The 20240-nt window shown below is 34.8% G+C and overlaps 4 protein-coding genes across 5 annotated transcripts; 1 reads left to right on the plus strand and 3 right to left on the minus strand.

The window, feature by feature from the left end:
* Positions 1–10: 10 nt before the first annotated feature.
* Positions 11–2504, minus strand: LOC108818881 (selenium-binding protein 2). Its single transcript, XM_018591830.2, has 6 exons — positions 2215–2504; positions 1710–1905; positions 1152–1611; positions 950–1057; positions 606–878; positions 11–511 (listed from the first exon to the last, which is right to left on the minus strand). The coding sequence occupies exons 1-6, from the start codon at positions 2357–2359 to the stop codon at positions 230–232; spliced, it is 1464 nt and encodes a 487-aa protein (XP_018447332.1). The 5' UTR covers positions 2360–2504; the 3' UTR covers positions 11–229.
* Positions 2505–3369: 865 nt separating this feature from the next.
* On the minus strand, positions 3370–5428 carry LOC108819440 (pentatricopeptide repeat-containing protein At4g14050, mitochondrial). 2 transcript variants are annotated; one of them, XM_018592481.2, is made up of 2 exons: positions 5020–5188; positions 3370–4942 (listed from the first exon to the last, which is right to left on the minus strand). In XM_018592481.2, exons 1-2 carry the CDS (start codon positions 5186–5188, stop codon positions 3432–3434), a joined length of 1680 nt encoding a protein of 559 aa, XP_018447983.1. In that variant the 3' UTR covers positions 3370–3431. The 2 variants fall into 2 exon arrangements, with proteins under 2 accessions (XP_018447983.1, XP_018447982.1); XM_018592480.2 differs by having other exon boundaries at positions 3370–5428.
* Positions 5429–6484: 1056 nt separating this feature from the next.
* On the minus strand, positions 6485–8353 carry LOC108820988 (probable glucan endo-1,3-beta-glucosidase A6). Its single transcript, XM_018594030.2, is given in 4 exon segments — positions 6485–6659; positions 6776–7471; positions 7474–8127; positions 8212–8353. Coding segments are annotated over 4 exon segments (1434 nt in total). The 5' UTR covers positions 8258–8353; the 3' UTR covers positions 6485–6621.
* Positions 8354–10031: 1678 nt separating this feature from the next.
* On the plus strand, positions 10032–11456 carry LOC108821580 (protein PELOTA 2-like). The gene has a single exon (XM_018594581.2). The coding sequence runs from the start codon at positions 10099–10101 to the stop codon at positions 11398–11400; it is 1302 nt and encodes a 433-aa protein (XP_018450083.2). The 5' UTR covers positions 10032–10098; the 3' UTR covers positions 11401–11456.
* The last annotated feature ends 8784 nt before the right edge of the window (positions 11457–20240 follow it).

Here is a 20240-nt window from a genome sequence, read left to right on the forward strand (position 1 = left end):
AAAGGGGCACAATATAAGTGGGAGGTTCTATTATCACGGATTAAGATCGAGTGGCGGAGCCAGATAATCATTTCAATGGGGTCAGTTACATAACAATAAGAACAACGACATTGTAGAAAAAACTTTTCATTCTGATTCAAAACAGATGAATCTAGCGACCTCTTATTTATTACACTCTAAAAACAAAACCATGGGTCAAACTCAATTTTACTCTTTTAAGGGGGCCAATTCAAATCCAGATATCAGAGGTGCAGTCTCCGCCGGGATATCTCATCTCATGGGCAAGCGCAGGACCATCAGGCTCTACACCAAAGTCCACAAAGAAATCAGGGTTTATTGCGAGACCACCTTTCTCTGTATCAACATCAATCTGAATTATGTGTGATCCTTTATCCATTACTTCTGGGTAAAACTGACGGTCCCACGCGCTGAACAGTGAGTTTGTTGCATACAATCGTTTACCATCAAGGCTCAGCTGGATCATCTGAGGTCCTGCTCGTAGAGATTTCCCCTACAAACACCGAGATATTAAAAAGCAATTTAGAGAATAATAAAAATGCTAAAATGCTCCCAAATGAATGCATCTTTTTGTGAGTAAAACAAACCTTGATCTGAGGAACATCAAACTGGTAAGTGGTACCATCTTCTCTAACACCCTTAACAGGGCTGCCTTTTTGTAGTAATCCCCCCACCCAAACTTGACCCGTCAAAACAGGATTCTTAGGGTCTTCGATGTTGTACTGACGAATGTCTCCATGTAGCCAGTTCACAAAGTAGAAGAACCGATCATCGAGGGAGATCAAGAAGTCGGTGATAAGCCCCGGCATTTCTGGAAGAATCCAGTTCTCTACTTTCAGTGGTTCAACTGATATAACCACCTACCCCAATACACAAAACTTAATCATAAAAGAAAAAGAGGCTACGAAGATAATTCAGAAACTAGACTTGCCTCATGGCTCCATGTGTCATCACTGTTCCTGAAAAATCTTATCATATTACTCGACAAGGCACTCCCAACATACCCTGTATCTTTAGACGGATCATGCAAGAATCTTATCTGCAACAACCACATAAAACATTATATTATATTTCTCGGGTAACAGAGATCGTCACATTTTATGTACGTAACATGTTAAGAGTAATGTTACTACCTCAAGAGGTAAGAGACCAGTATCACCGAGGTCAATAACCTGTTTCATTTCACCTTCTGGCCATTTATAAATATGTAAATGACTTCCATACAAGCCATCAGCAACGTGCTGGAGATCGAAACCTTTGGAGAAAGCTTTAGGTGCTCCCCAAGAAGTGCTGATCATCGTCTTGAATCGAGGTTGGTACCAGAAATCATATCCAAACTTTGGGGCATGCCCTGGTTTGTCCCACCTGCTTTTGACGTTGAAATCAGAGTCAAGAAGGAGAAACCCGTTCCCTTCGGCGTTTCCTTCGTTGTCACCAAGGCAAGAGACCAACATATCGCCAGAGGCGAGGCAGTGAGACGTGTGTGGAAATGCTAATCCTGTCTTCTCAGAAATCTCTTTAGGCTCTACAACCTTATACAAGGACGGAGCCTTTGGGTCGGTCATTGTGTCGATTGCGTAGATACGACCAGATCTTCATCAAAAACAAGAAAGAAAAAACATTAGAACATAATGATCTAGGGATGTAAAAGAAAAAGGGAAAGTCGGCTCGAACAGGGTTCTACTTCTTACATTAAGCCTGGTAATACGAGGTAACGTCTACTAGCAGAAGGATCACCATGGCAAGAGCTGCAAGAGTTCCAACCAGTGTGATGAAGCTCATCGCCTATGTAAGGCATTTTCAATCTGTGAATGACGCTTGAATATGTGGGTGAGTTTGGGTCCACATCTACCGTTGCCAAGTAGTCTGGTTGCTCTCGCCCCGTTCCTGATTAGAAACCCGATTCAGAAAAAATATCTAACTACACATGAATCAAGGATTTTCCAACATTCTTGTTCGATTTAACCAACAATTATAAGGTACTAGAAAGTATAATATTCATATTTTAATATTAAAAATTGTACATCAGAAAGTGGATTAGGACTTAGAAATTAGAATAATACATACTAATATAAAAAGAATATGGACAAATTCAATCATTGCCGAGGTTCTTTTAACGTTAAAAGTAGAGTCAGTCAGAAAATACTAATGAAAACTTCAAAAAGTGGTAGTAGATGGAGAAAATGAAATGTGTACCGGAGTAGAGGGCTGTAACATAGATGAGCTTTTCGGGTGGACCGGACATGGCGGCTAGAGGCGTGGCATAACCCGGACCGGACTTGCAACAAGCTTTTCCTACGCCGTTGCTCACCGCCGTCGCCAATACAGTCTCTGTTGCCATCTGTAACTATATGGAAGTCTTGAAGCTAGACGTCTCTGAGTTAAACGCAAACCCAAGCACAAGTGTGAGATTTATAAATGAGAAAGTTTTGGCTCTTTTTTGTGAGTGAGTAAGCGCGACGGTGACTTGTGTCGTATACTATCTTTATGTCTATATATATAGAACATGTGACACCAACTGATATTCATAAATATATAGTGGTACTATTATTATACTCTTGCTAAGAGGGTTTTTTTTTTTTTTTGATCAAATTGCTAAGAGGGTTTAGTTGTACATTTCAAACAGATTTCACTTTTCATTTCACATGTAGCAACTTTGATACTATATTCGCCAGTGTTTTGTTCGGTGATAAAACGGCTGCACTTGGTATTGCGTGTACTATGATCTTTGATGTTTGTATATATCCAGGACAACTCCATTGTCTTCTTGGCAGAATAAGAGTTTTCATCTATCTACCACTCCATCTTAAAGGAAAATATATTAATATGAAATATTTAAGTCGATAATTACCCTTTTTATTTTGTTCCTGTATATAAACACCATCATTTTGTAATTTTACTTACAGCAAGTGATACAGATTTTATGTTATCAAAATATTTCTGGTCTAGTGGTACTGTAAAATGGGTTATTGTTCCGGTTCAATTTTTTTTTACAAAGATAGGTATTCTTTAAATCATTTTTTTAAATAGCTAACACTAATTCTGAACAATACTATAGACTTTAGATCCGGAATTTTCATTTGCTGAAAAGAAAAACTAATATTGTCAATTTATTGAATAAGTGCACGTTGTTACTATGTTCCTGAGTTGGTGGGTCAAATTTGGATAAATAAATACACGTTATAAATTCTGTGAGTTGGTGCGTGAGTGAGTTAGTGCATTTACACACTGACTTTGTTGTCATCTAATAAAGTCTATCACGGATGTGAAGTGAAATCTCCATCTTTGTCGTCTTTATTGGAGGACACAAATAGATTTTCTGTGACAATCATTACTATACGCATTACGCAATCCTCAAAAATCTCATCAAATTTTCATAAAAACAAATATTACAACAAAGAAGACAGGACCTCTTACCAGAAGTCATTACAGGAGCATTTTCCTCCTTTGAAATGATGATATCTAGTAGCATCTCGAACTATAATCTCTCTTCCAATAATCTCACTTATATGTTTCATAACAACATGACAATCTCCACAAACCCTTAGGTTTTTCACAATCCGTATGGGAGTTCCCGGAACGCCCTTAAGTAAACCGTATGCGACAGCAGATCGCTCGCTATGCCAAAACAAAAGCTTTTCTTTCTCTTGCTCATCCATGTCGTGTAAGATCCAGCTCGTATCAGGAACATAACCATTTCTTCTCCTCATATCTTCTTCCAACTTCTTAAGCAAGCCAAAGATCTCTTCTTTTAGAGGATGAGATGTTTCTCCTGCGTAAAACACTTCGGTTTCTTTCCTGACCTCCACGCTACTGTACCCTGGATCTTTCCTAACGTCCATGTCTCCTAGCTTCCTTCTCGCCTCTGACACTTTCCCCCACAAAGAAGCACTTGCGTAGACGTTTGATAAAAGTATATAAGTCGATGGGTCTCTCGGTTTAAAGCAACTCAAGAGATGGTCAGCGATTCTTACACCCATCTGACCTTTCCCCTGCCGCTTACAAGCGCTAAGCAAAGCAGCCCAAGTTGGTTCATCAGGAGGAAACGGCATTTCACGAATTAGCTTCTCAGCTTCATCAACCAGTCCAGACCGACCAAGAAGATCTAACAAACATGTGTAATGCTGCAAAGACGGGCGGATTCCATAGTCCTTGCTCATTGACTGAAAAATCTCACGGCCTTTAGCTACAAAACCGACATGGCTACACGCGTATATCAACCCAACAAACGTGACCTCGTTAGGCTTCACACCGTGTGAAACCATTTCATCATACAAAGCCAATGCCTTCTCAGCCTGACCGTGCTGAGCCATTCCGACTATAAGCGACGTCCACGAAACCACATCTCTGTGACGCATCCTACTGAAAATATCCTTTGCAGCTATAACATCGCTGCATTTAGCGTACATGTCGATAAGCGCGTTACTAATAAACATACAAGAATCAAATCCTAGAGATATAACCAAACCATGAACCTGCCTCCCTGCTATGGAAGCAGCCATATTAGCACAAGCGCCAACTATACTAGAAAGAACTAAAGGATCCAAAATGTCAACACTTTCTCTCCTCATCTCAGTAAACACAGAGAAAGCCTCAAGCCCTTTCCCACTCTGCACAAAACCAGAGACCAACGCAGTCCAAGAACACAAGTTCTTGATCGGCATGTTCCTAAAAAGCTCCAAAGCTTCTTCCTTTCTCCCGCTTTTAGCAAACCCGGACACCATCGCAGTCCATGAGATGGTGCTTTTCACTCTTATAGAATCGAAAACTACTTTAGCACTATCAGGCAAATCGCATTTGGAGTACATATCAACCAGTGAAGACTTAACAACATCATCATGAGAATACTCGGAGACTATAAAACGGCAGTGAACTTGCTTCCCGTGATTAACAGATCCTAAGTTGGCACAGGCCTTGACAAGGGCAGAGAACACGAAATCATCCGGACGCAACCCGTTGTTAGAAGAGGAGAACATCGAGAGCGTCTTGACAGAGAGGTTAGATTGGTTGAGAGCGGTGAGAACAGAGGCCCAAGCGATGTGGTCTCTGTGAGGCATTTCGTCGAACAGGTGGAGTGCGTGAGAAGCGGCGCTGCATTTTCCGTAGGAGTTGACGAGGGTGTTGGCCAAGGGAATGCATTGAGTGATCCCGAGCTTGATGATTTGGGCATGGAGGGACTTGGCAGTTGTTAGGGTTCGGTTCCTCGCGCAGAGCTTGAGCTGATTGAGATACTGTTGGATAAGCATTCAACAGCTGTTTTGTTGCTTTCTTTCTGGTTTCCACAATTTATGATTTTATGTTTTTTTTTAAAACAAATTTCTAAATTTACAAAAATGACCGCTTATTTCTGATGGATCTTATAGGGTATGATTTTACTTGTTAAATTAATAGTACATCACCAAAAGGAAAACAATTAATCAAAATGTTGTTAGTTTTAAAGTTTATTAATCAAAAAAAAAAAGTTATTAACCTCGTCTTTGTGTTTAGCTACCACCTTGTCCCCTCTAATTATCATCATTTTTAAAGTAAGATTTTGTTTATCTTTTGCCGTTAATAAATAAAAATTTGTAAGAAAGGATTAAATATATAACTACCATGAAGTGCTTCTTATCTACGATATATTTTATCTTTTTATTTAATTATAGATAAATCAATTTTATTAATTAGTTGTAACTTATAGTAAAAATGAATAAATCATAATTTTGTAACTTTTATTTGTATTTTACGTTAATAAAACATTAAACTATTATTGTATTTATATTTTTAATTAATAATATAATTAAACGAGTATTACCAATTACGCTAAATTGTAACAAAATAAAAATTCTTTTATATTTTTAAATGTATAAAATTTTAATTTTGACTAATATTTTAAATAAATAAAATAAATATACAAATTAAATAAAAAGAAATAACTTATATAAATAAATAGAAAAATAAAATGACCTAATTTTAAAAATAAATATAAAAACAAAATATGATAAATATAATTAGTCCATTACAAATAATTAATGTATAAATTACCAAAATTAAAGGAATAATAATATAAAATATTATTTTGGTGTAAAATTTGATGTGATGGATTGAGGAGGAAAAATGTTTAAAATCAAAACATGGTTTAATTTCAACACCAAATTTGATATTATATTTAGAGATACCCTTAAAAAAAAGAGAAACATGTAAAATAAGTGGGTGTTACACGAAATCTTTTTTCCCAAGCGAATACCTCTTTCTGTTTTTTAGTTAAATTTTATACTAATTAATCAAATAATGAATAGCCATTTCCAAAGAGATTGTGAGGTAGTTAAAAAGCAAAAAAAGCTATGAAAAAAATAGTAAGAACTCTTTTGATCATCTTAATCAAAGTTTTGTTATTATCTCTGAACACTTTCTGTTTTGCTTTCTGTTTTGATAAAGTGTGATCAAATGTTTGATCCTAAAAACTGATGGACAATGTAGTCTTAAATTTTCTTTTTTAAAAGGTTATTTATTAGTTATTCAATTTTTTCTCAACATTCCAAGAAACAAGAAGCATAAAATGCATAGTGAAAAACAATATTGAGTAATTTTACTCATCTTCAATCTCTTTCAGTTTTTTTTTCCTCACAGAGTAACGCTCGGAAACTTGCAGCGATCATTTCCTGTAAAAACGCTTTTATTAGTTACAATATAATCCGCAAATATCCTTACTCTGCCACATGAACCGTGACAATACGAATAGTTTTGTCCAATTTAGGAAGAAGCACAAATGACTCACCAGGGTTAGTCGTAGTCTCATGAGCCAGTCCATTGAAATAACATCCGACGTTTTGGGTACGGAACTGGGCCCAGTACGAGCTAATCGCATATCTTGCGTGCCTATAAATAGAGACCGGATCGTAACATTCTTTCCCAGGAGCCAAAGCCGCACACGTTGTGTTGCTTCGGCCACAAGCCATCCTCAAAGCTTCCGCAAGCTCAGCCTCGCTGGCTCCTTCGACCGGTACGCACCACACTTGACCCTTATAAGGAACATTGTTCGTCGGTTTAGGCAAAGGGTTAAAACCGGTTAACGGTTTTTGACCGGTGAAATCAATGTCGTAGATCGGTGTACCGTCAGGATGCAAGATTCCCCAATTCCTCTGTGTTCCCGAACCGGATTTCTGGTTTTCGTTGAACAATGAGAAAACAAATGTCGGTATAGGTAAACCGGGTCTAGCTGGTGTACCGATTGGTGGAATTGCGGTCATCTTCTTGATTAAATTCCGGTTATACGTTGCTGCGTTGAGTATATTGGCTCCGGTTTCATCGATGTCTCCGGAATTAGGCCACCCGGTTTCGGAGATCGCAATGCGGATATGTGGGTAACCGAGTTTGGTCATGGCGAAGATAACCGAATCCAACATTTGGTCTACGAGATTATGGTAAACCAAACCGGTATGAGGATCGGTATAAGTTGAATTCCCTTGGAAAGAGCATAATCCAAACTAGTATTCATAGGGTTTCTCAACCAACGGTAGTAAGGTTGAAGATTGATGAAGAAGTAAGAGTTTGTTCCGTTGAGAAACTTCAGCAACGGCGACATCAACGGTCCGGCGATATCTTCACGGAACGTTGAGTTCGACGGTGGAAACGTCGACCGGAGAGAATCCATAGGTAAAGATGTCCCGACTTTGATGTTGTGGATGCCATGAGCTCTGAGAGCATTCACGATTTTGCGCATCGCAGGTACGAGATTGGCCGTTACGTTCCTGTCTTGGACGGAGAGGATTTCGTTTCCGACAAGGACAAATCGGATTTGGGTTTGTGGATAGTAAGGGAGGATATTTGTTTTGACCCAATCTTCAGCTGTGGTTTGGTTGGTGCCGAGGGAAGTGATCTGGTGGTTATGGACGGTTATGGAGACGTAGAGGTTGGTATGAGAGAGGAGTGTTAGAGTCTCTGGATCGGCGTCGTAGAGCTTGACATGACCAGCTTTGATGGATTTGATGAAATTTATTGATTGGTAAGGAGATGGGAGGTCGTTTCCTTGTCTACCATAGTTGATACCAATCTTGCTTGCCAACGCTATCATTAGGTTCCTCTCCATGTACCTGTGTCGATTCTGATATCCCGCAGAGCAATATGAACCTGTAAAACCGATAAAGTTATGTTCATTGTGGGAGGAAAAAATGCAAACATATATATGATTTATTGATGAAGAAGATGACTTACTTGAAAAGTAGATGAGGGTGAAGAGAAAGAAAGCAATAACAGACATGACTTTCTGTGTTTGGTTCGCAATGTGTTTGTGGTGATCAGATTCTGATTTGAGTGGGAATTGTGTGGAACTTGCATCGACGTATTTAAGTAGGAGTATGGTGTAAGTTTAGTGTGAAGGAAGATTATAGATTTATATTGAGTCATGCAAGAATAGCTTCTTTTTCGTCTTTTGGTTTCTTTTGAAACTGTAGCATAGCTTATTTCTTTTATGCTAAAAGATAGTTGGTTGGATGGTTCAAACTGAACCAAGCCAATCTTTCTCCAAATTTCTCACTTAACATCATTATACATGTTGTCAATTTTACAAAGATAAAAATAAATACAATGGCAAATGTAGATTGAGAAAAACATATCAATAATAGTTTTGAGTGGTGAAGACTTTTTTTATTTAGTACATTAAGTTGGGAAGACTAGTGACAATCATATTCTTATGCAGGTCGATTTTGACCACATCCAAGTGAAACAACTAAATGAGACCCATGATTTATCAAAAGTTTTTAAGGTCTACTTTGTTGTTAACAAATCAATGTATATTGTGGAGAAGTTCAACAAATGGTGAATTGGTGAAAAAAAAACAACTAAAATTAAGAAACTAACCATAGACTAGAGAACTAAGAAGAAAAAGGAGCAGAGAGATGGGGAAATTTGCTTAGTATCTTAATATTTTCTTAATGGTTATAGACTTACTAAATTTCTCTTAAAGAAGATTGGTGAATCTCTGTTAAAATGTATAGACCAATAAAATTTATATGTTAATTAAAAACTGATAAACTTTTGTTGGTTTCGAGAATTTTGTAATTTTTTACTATAAACTTGAATATTTTATTGATAAAAATTTTATATATCTTTTTAATCAAACCTTACTTTTATAAAATTCTTACTCTCCACAAATGGAGGAAGTGTACATACATGAAAACAAAGCCATCCATATTCCATACACACACATCTATTACAAGGAAGCAAATACAACACAATAAGGGCACACAAAACGATTAAACAACTAATGATATCGAAAAGTCCTCTAATCTCAGCGACCATCAAGATTTAACGTGTTTGGAAATTAGAGACCACAATCAGTGATATAAATCCCAAGACGAAGCAGCAACAAGTGCACAATCAACAATATTCAACATAGCTACAAAGCCTTTGATTAGAACTTCAGTATTAGAAGTATCTCTAATCCGCAACAATACCTTTCCTACACCAAAGTCACATAAAGTACATGATGATGTTGGGAGAAGAAAAATTTCCAGAAAAGCGGAAATCGGACAGTAAACGACCGATTCACATGATGAGTGGATATATGAGGCATCAATCCATCTGACTGCAAAAAGTCTATAATTTTGGTGTCTAAAACTTGGATCTCCTTCCTCTTTTACTCTTCTTGCTCTTTTTATAAGTGGTTGTCAGAGAATCGTAAAGTAAACATCATATCCGGTCTCAGTTATTTTCGATTGATCGGTCATGTTAGCGTTGACTTTCTCCTGAACCTATAATGTACTTTTATTCTTTTAAATTTGTTATATCTTATTATTTCTTTTCATTTGAAAAGGATTTTTGAACCGGTTTGGAGTAGGATAGGTGAATGGATGAGATTATGTTTATTTTGAACCGTTTAAATTGATGTACAAAACAAAACAAAAAGGGGGAAAGGGAATTTCCTTTTTCTTTGACCAAATTAAGCAGAAGAAGGAAAAAAACAAAACTAAGCAGGAGTAGGAAAAAACAAACCTAAAAAGTTATCTATATAAAGAGATTGTTTTTTTTCTACAAAAGAAGAAAAAAACAAAAGTTTCTCTCTGAGGCTCCTTGGTTTAGAAAAAAAAAAAAGCTTGAAACATGAAAGTCCTCCGCAGGGATTTTGTTCGTGATGGACCAGGAAGCGTTAAACTGATGGCAGAGGACTCGGATGATCTCTGGTTTACTTATAACTTAATTTCCCCTGGAGATAGTGTAATGGCTATCACATCGAGAAAGGTTCTGAAAGAGAGAGGAAATTCTGAACGTATAGTTTCTAAACGTATAGACTCTGAACGTGTAGACTCTGAACGTGTTGACTCTAAACGTGAAGACTCTGACTCTGACTCTGACTCGGACTCTGATCAACGTGTGGACCCTAAACGTGTATGCGCTAAAAAACGTTTAGACATTAAACGTTTACACGCTAAATTTGACGACTCTAAACCTCTGGTGTCCGAACGTCTAACATTGAAGCTGGAAGTACAAGTTGAGGAGGTAACCTATGACAAAGAAGGTGATGTTTTGCGCATACTTGGGACGAACATCCTTGAGAACGAGCACGTACCGCTTGGTGCATACCAGAGTTTGGAGCTCATGCTGAAACGACGTTTTCTATTGAGAAAACAAATATGGGACTCATTGGCTATTGATACACTCAACCAGGCAAAACATCATAAATCCAGTGTTAATTTAGCTGTAGTTCTAATGCAAGAAGGACATGCACAAATCTTCCTTGTCGGCAAAAGTGTGGGTCCACCAATCGAGACATCAATTCCTAATCGTAAGCATGCTGGTTACGAGTCTGCGTTGAAGAAATTCTTTGAGAACGTTGTCCGTGCCTTTGTGAAACACGTTGACTTCAGCATCGTTAGGTGTGTAGTGATCGCAAGTCCTGGCTTTACAAAGGATCAGTTTCATCGCCACTTGTTGTCGGAAGCAGAGAGAAGAAAGTTGAGAGATATTACCGAGAACAAATCACGTATACTTCTGGTGCACGCAAACTCCGGATATAGACATAGCCTTGGAGAGGTTCTGAGTGACCCCAAAGTGATGAAGATGATCCAAGATACAAAAGCGTCAAAAGAAGTGAACGCTCTCAGGGATTTCTTCACCATGTTTGCTAAGGATCCATATCGGGCATGCTACGGACCCAAGCATGTGGAGTTTGCTCATCAACAAAAGGCAATCCAAACACTTCTCATTACAGATGAGCTGTTCAAGAACTCTGACGTGAAAAAAAGGAAGAAGTATGTGGATTTTGTGGAGTCGGTGAAACAGTTAGGAGGAGAGGCTTTTATATTTTCTTCGATGCATGTTTCAGGTGAACAACTGGCAAAGCATACTAGAATTGCAGCTCTTCTCAGGTTCCCTTTACCAGATCTCGATGACGTTGAGATGTAAAGATATTGTCGATTTTAGAAAACAATAGGCTTAATTATATAGTAGAATAGGGGAGTTTGATCTAGCTCGATTTTCCTTTTCTGGTTTACAAAAAAAAAATATATTAACCATATATCTATATAATTGCTTAAATTGATTTCAATACGATTCATTCAGTTTTTAACCAAAACTTCAAAATATTTTCTCATAAAATTTTAAGAATTCTATTTTATATGGTTAAAAATCTAATTTACGAAAATGTATAAAAACTGATTTTCTAGTTTCTTAAATAAATAAGATAACAGAAAAATAAGCTGTCAACCAAAAAAATTAAAAAGATTTATTTTGATTATAATTATAATACCAAAAATAAACTGTTAAATTTAAACAAAATAATATAATCAAACATTCAGATACCAAAGATTATATCATTAAATCACGTACATATATAGACTATTCCTTATATTATTTATTTTACATATAACTACACTACATTATGATAGTATTCAATAAAACACACACTTAAATGAAAATGTTATAATTTGATTAGTTTTAAAATATGAACATGGCTAAGATGATATGCATTAATGACTCGATGTTACCTAGGACAAGATTATCTAAATTTGTTGATATGCTAATGCTAAATTAGCTTCCCTAAACCGTTCTTAGTTACCATATTTTCAATCTCGATTCATGTTAATCTATCGTCTGTTTATCTTAATCGTTCTAATCAGTGTTTTTAAAACCGGAAATATTTGGTTCATGGATCATTGTGGTTCGACTAGGTTCAAACATGTTTCAATCGGGTTTGGTTGGATTAAAGTGAATTTAATGATATTTCATAAATAATATGTATATTTTTATAAAGATAGATCATATAAATAAAATGTTTTAATAGTTGCAATGTTTAGATTTTTTTTAAAATGTCACAAAAGTAATAAATAATTAAATAGTTCAAATCTAAAATCAATACAAAATACACATTCAAACTTTATTCTCGAGATCTTTATCACTCTAATCTCCATCACTTTTTAAAAACATTATATGCACGTTAATTAAAAATATATATTTTGAACTAAAACAAGTGTTTTATTCTTTTATAAATTATACAAATTTCACAAACGTAAAATTTTCAATTATTAGAGTCTTCAACACAAGTGACCATGAAGTAGAATTTAATTAAAGTGAAAATAGACAAAAACAATATCTTAACGTGAAAATTAAACTTTGCGAGTCTTGTAATTTATGAATTGTAGAGACTTCAAAAGAAAAATACAAGAGATGATACTTTATTAATCTTTCATAAATTATACTTTTACTTTAAAAATTAACTTTTATATTAACAAAATTGTGGTTTATATACGAACTGGAGTTAAGCAGGTTCATTGAGTCGCTGGTTTCCGGGTTTTTGACGGTTCGATAAAGATCTTAACATGTTCAATTTTAGTTGGATTTTGATATTAACCCAACCCAGATTGTTGTCCAGTTCATGGTTTTAACCCGGTCCGATCGCCGGTCCGGTCCGGTTTTAAAAAGACTGATTCTAATAAAAGATTCGTAGGTTATTATGTTGTATTATCGGTTTGGTTCGCCATCATCATATTATAAAATCAGTATTAGATTTTGATCCGCTCTTAAAAAGTACGGGTTTTTTTGAAATATAAATAAAGTTTGATATGAATAAGTATTTCGAAATTGTTATATATTTATGTTACAAAGTCGTATTATATTGAAAAAGTGAATATGTTTCAAAATATATAATTTATGAATTATTTTGTTTAATAATTTTGTATGAACATTTTTATATAACTATTTTTAAGCCTGACATATTATCCGGACCCGAGAAATCAAACCAAATTGACTAAAATACAGGTTCCGTCCGAGTCCAGTAAAATACCAAGTGGGTATTTTTTTTGGACCTGCGGGTCATGGTTCGAGTCTTAATCGAGTCTCGGTTCGAGTATGGGTCCTGCTGGACCTGATACCTAATATACGCAAATACCTAAAATACCCAAAATGTTTTGCGTATATTAGGTATATTTGGGTATTTCAAATATGTATATTGTTTATAGAGTTTTGGGTTTGGTTTTAGGTATAGTTTCGGGTTTTGAATAAAATTTCAAATTTTAAAAATATATTTTGGGTATCAAGGTAAAACTTTGAGTGTATTTTTTGGTTTCTCAGTTAGATTTCAGATAAAATTTTGGAGGGGAATTTGGTATTTGAATAGTTTTGGATATTTGTTTGGATTTTAGAGTATTTTTGAGTTTTTAGATGTTTCAAATTCTTTTCTTGGGTCTTAAATATCCGGACCCATTGCATATTTAAAAGTTTTGCAATATTTATTTGGGTCTAAATGTGTAGAATCTAAAAGATCCGGACCCAAAAAAATCAATCCATATCCGACCCCAAGATCCGAATACATATTTCTGACTATGGTGAATCATGAGTTAATGAAAATAGGGAAATATGTATTGATAATATTTATTTACATAGTTATAATCGTTATGCAAAATTATTTATAATAGTGAGTTTTTTTTACATCTAACTGTGACATTTTGATGTTAGAATGTTATACGTTTGTATTATTAAAATAAGTCAAAGCATTAAATGTTAGTATGGTAAATTCATACTTCATCTATTAATCAAAGAATATAATTGAATTTGTGGATATTTTTTGTCGTGATATCTATGCTATTAAAAGAGAAACATTCTGAAAAAATCTACTTATAAAAGGTTGTTGGATCTATTCATTAAAAACTTAATATTTGATATTACCTTAATTAATCACTGAATATGTCAATATTAATAAGATATTGTTTCCTTATTTTACTCCTACAATTTTGGTACCTATTGACTAATTTTGTAATCTGTCGAATCTACTATAATCTGTCTCTGTTATTTTACATATAGATTTCCAAACCATCTCACATGCTCCATTGTCGTCAATTCTAAGTGGGTATAATTAAATTATAAACGGGTCTACATATGAATTCCATTGTTCATACGACACCATCTTACATGAGCCAATGATGCATCTATTAATCCACACATTGCAAAGATTATCAAACTAATATTTTATCTTCTAAGTTTCAACCAAATCGATGGTAGCCATCAAAATAAATTAAAAAAATACTAATTTTTGAGAAAATTCATATATTTTTCTATTTGAAAATCTCTCGTGCACATCTCAAATGTAACCAATTACAAAACCTATCACAACAATGTTTACCATTCTAAGTTTTTACCAAACTATTATAACCATCCGAAATGATTTAATATGACGGTGTAACCTTTTTAAAATGATTTTTAATATAATTTTTATTATTCACTAATATTTTCTAGACTTAAATTTGACTCAAAATACGACAGACTCAAAAAATGACAGGTAGTATCGTTTCTGATTCTGATTCAGATTCATATGAAACAAGAAACAATTCAACCAAAATTTTCAAAATTACATTAACATAACAATATTCCATATTTATAGGAGATAATTAACAAGTAACTCACAAATTTGTGGGAAAAAAAAACATTCTCCCATCTATCCCCTTCTTATTAATCAAGAAGCATTTTTAAAGAGTAACCTTAAATGTGTAAGTTATTTACATGAGTGCCATGCTGACGTGTCAGCACCATATTCACTCTCAGCCCATATATAAAATCACCCTTGATTCACTAGAGAAATTACAAAGAAATGCCATTGTGATACCACTCGAATTTCCTCATATACATTATAGTTCAAAATGAATAATTGGACGATTTCGTGTAAAAAGGAAAGTCAAAGATATGTCCGATTTCATCATTTCATGTTTAAGGAAAGTCAAAGATCATTACTATTTCTCTTAATTCTATTTTCCATTAACTCATTCCATGATTTCTTTTTCTATCAAAATATATTGCCATATATAAGGTTACCATAGATCATTGCCATATAATGTATTACGCAATTATGTAGTATAATGTTGTAAAATCTAATATTTGTTTTTTTTCAATGCAAGATGTATCAGAAGTCATTTTATTAAAAGTAAACTAAACATTTTTTATAATGTATCAGAAGCCATATAATGTATCAAAAGCCATTTTATTATAACCGTATTTAATATATGAAAACTGCAATAAATTTTAAACTAATTTAGTATGTTATTTAATATAACTGTAATTTATGCCAAATCCTCCACAGAAATGGTTATCATTTTAAGTTTATACTATACACTTAATATTTGGTCAAATATCGTATTGAATATTGTTTCCTATATTAGGTTCGAAAATATAGTACTAACCAAATTTTGGAAGGCGATAATGCGTGTAGTTAAATATAGTAATAGCGTAGATTTTGGGTAAACTACTCAATATTTGTTTCTGGTAATTCTTGTGTGCCTAAACCCTAAGTTGCCTGACTATATATGACCTTCTAAACTCATTTACTCAGCATCATTACCAACCAAGTTCGAACCGGTATGCAATCTAACAAAAAATGAGTTCTATGCACTCAATATCTGAGTTGAAACATTTCAAAGGTGAAAAAGAGATGTAAAAAGTTTTTGGAAGCAATACTAGGCTAAAGGTGTAGAAACTTTTATAATATTTTTTCATGGATGCAAAAATAAGTTTTTTTTTAGTTTATTGCAATATGCTATATATCAACTTAGCCCTGTCTAACCAAACAACTAACACTTTCATATGGTAAATTTTTGCAGGAGGACAAAATGCGACATTTAAAAAGGTTTTGGTTTCTTAGTTTGATCCTTTTCTGAAACAAGGATAAAAAGGATTTGATTTCTCTTTTTGATTCAAATATATAAGCAGGTGACTTCAAATAGACGAGGAGCTTCATGTTCTCACATTTTGTTTGACCCTGAACTCCTAGAAATAGAAGCCTTCAAAAACAAGTAAGCATATATGAACATTTTCATCTGTTAATTATTTTACTTCTATGTTTGCTTACACAAACTACATTGACAGGATTTGTTTTTCAGGATACCAAGAAGAGCCTTTTCATGTGAGTTGCATATTAATTCGAATTTTATTTTGGTTTTCAGTTTCTGAATAATAAAGCCTTTGCAACGTATCGTTCATATTTTGATTTGTACCATTGTTGTTTTTAGCATTTGATCTTAAGATTCTAATTGATGAACTAAGTACCGTTATCTTGCCAGGACTAAACTATTGAAAGCGTTATTTTTAGTTATTTATTGTCCATTGTTTAGTTTGTTTTATTTTGTTGCTAAATATTTCATTGAAATGAAATAATCGATTAGTTTATAAATATTATAAAAACTACAAAAGTGTTATGAATATTATTTTTATGGATGTCCAGCCCATTAGATATTTACTTGTAATCTTGGCCCGTTTATGGCCCATTGTATTTAGGCCCATGTCGCCATGTATTTCCTATATAAAGAACACTTTGATTCAATAATAAAACACAATTTCACAACACGTTATCAGCACGAAACTCTGAAATCCCGAGCTACCTCAAAAACCCTAATTGACGGCGCCACTTCAAACAGCTCGTTCTCTTCAACCGTAAGGATCCAGACGACGAGCCACATATCAAATTGAAGCTCTTGACGAGACGAATCCAACGCCGTCGGCCTTGACTCTATCTGACGTCGGACGCGCTCTCAATCGCTATTCTAAAACGCGCCGTCAAGTGACCTAAAACCCTAATTTCGGCTGCAACTTCAAACTGTCATATCTCTCTAACCGTAAGGACTCAGATGACGATCAACCTATCAATTTGAAGCTCTCGACGAGAAGAATACAGTGCCGCAAACGTCACATCAATCCGATTTCAGACGCGCGCTCACCTCCCGTTTTAAGCTGCGCCGTCAAAACCCTAATCCATCTACGATCTCTCTTTCTCTTGGTGGTCCGGTTTCAGATCTTCTCTAAACAAAGGTAAACTGTCTGAAACTCTAAAAGAGAACACAAACAATCGAATTTGGTTTGATGTTAAAGGTTATGACAATTAAAATCTTGCAAAATTCCTAACAACCTAGATTAATAAGTCCAAACCCATCCATGAGTAAATCGGAGCTCTTAAACCTAAAGTTCGATATGAGATTGTTAATCAATTAAAATCACAGCCTCAATGGCTTGCTGAATCTCGAAAACATCATTGATCTGAATGATCAAATCGATTTTAAACTTTGAAGTTGATCATCTCCTAAAACATAATTATGATCGATTTCTTATAAACCCTAGAAACTTACTATAAAAAAAAAACTATATTTTCAGAATATTTCTAGAAAATGAAACTTTCTATTTTTAGAAATTTACTATAAAAGGAAACTTTCTATTTTCTGAAACTTACTATAAAAGGAAACTTTCTATTTTTAGAAACTTACTATAAAAGGAAACTTTCTATTTTTAGAAACTTACTATAAAAGGAAACTTTCTATTTTCAGAAAAATTATATTTTCAGAAACGTTCTATAAAAGGAAAAACTTTATATTTTAGACATATATCTAAGCCGTGTGACTTGTTTATTAGGAAAGCATTAACTCGATTGTTTGCTTGATCACACGATTTATATGATTGATTTTCTTATAAAGATTAAGTGATATATAATATGAGATGTCGAAAATCAACTTGGATTATGCTGTCCTAAATCTCTAAAGAGATAATAATTTAAAATGGGCACTGGATACCGAGGTTATCCTAAAGTCAAAAGGACTTGGTGAACGAATCACATAAGGCGATATTGCCAAACGAGAAAGAGTGATACATGGCAATATTAGTTATTAGCCACCATCTAAATGAGAGTCTAAAGAAATCTTTACCCCAGTAAAGAAAATCCACTAGAACTTTGGACCGCCTTACAGCGGAGATATGATCACCATAAAACGGTGCTATTACCAAAGGATAAAATTTGAGTGGAAGAACCTGAGATTTCAATACTATAAGTCTGTGGATGAATACAACTCGGTTTTGTTTAAGATAGTTTCAATGTTGAAACAATATGGTGAAGAAGTAACTGAACAAGACTTTCTCTAATGTGTTACTGCAACAGCAGTATAGAGAAAGAGGTTTCACCACCTATACTGATTTGATCTCCTGTTTACTATTGGCTGAGACCAATAATGAGTTATTAATGAGAAACAGTGAGATGAGACCTCCTGGTACAAAATCATTACCCGACATTTCTAGGCTGACTTTGGAGCCTAAGAAAGAAAGTAATCTCGTCCAGCACAACAACCATTCCGGCCCTAGCCGTGGGAAAGGTTATGGACGAGGTCGTGACACATTTAAGACACATGGGCGAGGACGAGGCCGCAGTACCACACCCGGCTTTAGCCGTGGTCGAGGTCGAGGTCGAAGTGTGTCTTTTAAACCTTAAATAAAATCTTTTTTGTGTCACAAATGTGGTATGGGTAATCACTGGGCAAATAATTGCCAAACTCCAAAGCACTTGTATGAGCTTTACATAGAGAATTTGAAGAAAAATCCGGAAGCCAACATGGCTTACCGAGATGGTGAAGATGACATGGATCATGACCATACTGATCAAATAGAGTATGAAACTCATGAAAAAGAAAATGATCAGATGGATTATGAGACTTCAGATGCCTTGAAAAAAATCTCGACATCAAACTCTATGATATGGATAAGAGTATATATGAGTTTATAAATAAGAGTATAGTCACTCGGCCAAGGCATTATATACACCTAATAAAAGACCCATTGAGTTATAAAGATTTAAAAATAAATGGTTTCCGCATTGAACCAATGGGCAAAAGAAATATAAATTCCTTAAGATTATAAAGAAAGTAAAAATCGCCCAAGGCATAAAAATGGTCGAGACTGTACTCCCAACTGATCTAAACTATGCTAAAAGATCAGTATGATAAAGGCAAAAGGCCTAGGTAACCAGATAGGTTGACCACAAAATTTTATACACTTTATGGCATGACTGGACTAGCCATCCAGGTCTTTAAAATTGATGCAAAGATTGATATCGAAAAAGGCACAAAAGAGTTATCCCATAGAATCTCACGTTGTGTAACATGTACACAAGGGAAACTCAATAGGCTATAATGTTCCAAGCATCTAAAATATTTATAGCATGTTCATGAGGGGGAGAAATGACACTCCCGTGGTCCATGAACAACACTAAAAATCCGAGTGACATGGTCTATGACCATGATAGAACTTGGCCGAATTCTTTGTGATACAAAGATCACTAGCTAATGCTTGGGAACACATGGATTTACATGTAATAAAATATGCATCAGGCCATATAAAGTGAGCATAGATATTCCCATCTAAGAATGATAAAGGGTCATGATCCAGACATAGACCATCCTAAGAGATTATGTATAGACCACCACAATAATATGTGCCGTCTAGGATGGAACCTCATAAAAAGATGAGATAAGATTGGGAATATATGTTGGATATGAGAATGCTTTCTCCCACGATTTTATAAGAAACCTTGAGCCAAATATGGGTGATCAGATTAAGGCCAGGTTTACGGATTGCATGATTAAATCCGACTATCCAACATCAGGGGGAGAAAGAAATAAGCTGGTACAAGTATAAAGAAATGGAATGGTATTAACCATCCTTGTCTTGGCAAGATCCTCGGACCAGAGAATATGATTTAAGACGTCCAAAGAAAGATCATACAAAGCTAGCTAAAAGAATGCCAGACAAATTAGACCCGAAAAGAAAAGAAAAAGAATGACTAAGTCATACCAGCTTAAGCACCACGAAATTAATGTCCTAGAAGAGACATAATCAAGTTGCTATAGAGTCTAAAGATAGACCAATATGTTCCATAAGATAAGGAACCTCGGAAATAAAAAGAAAGGTGCAAATAAAAGACATATCTGAGGTCATAAGGGAAACCAGAC

The sequence above is a fragment of the Raphanus sativus genome, chromosome 8, assembly GCF_000801105.2.
Source record: "Raphanus sativus cultivar WK10039 chromosome 8, ASM80110v3, whole genome shotgun sequence".
In the NCBI taxonomy this organism is placed as follows: Eukaryota; Viridiplantae; Streptophyta; class Magnoliopsida; order Brassicales; family Brassicaceae; genus Raphanus; species Raphanus sativus.

Coding starts and splice junctions, on each gene's coding strand:
- LOC108821580 (XM_018594581.2), top strand. CDS start 10,099: ATGAAAGTCCTCCGCAGGGATTTTGTTCGTGATGGACCAGGAAGCGTT.
- LOC108818881 (XM_018591830.2), bottom strand. CDS start 2,359: ATGGCAACAGAGACTGTATTGGCGACGGCGGTGAGCAACGGCGTAGGA. Junction 1,612..1,709: donor CTCGTATTACCAGGCTTAAT/GTAAGAAGTAGA, acceptor TTTTTGATGAAG/ATCTGGTCGTATCTACGCAA. Junction 512..605: donor TTGATGTTCCTCAGATCAAG/GTTTGTTTTACT, acceptor CGGTGTTTGTAG/GGGAAATCTCTACGAGCAGG.
- LOC108819440 (XM_018592480.2), bottom strand. CDS start 5,264: ATGCTTATCCAACAGTATCTCAATCAGCTCAAGCTCTGCGCGAGGAAC.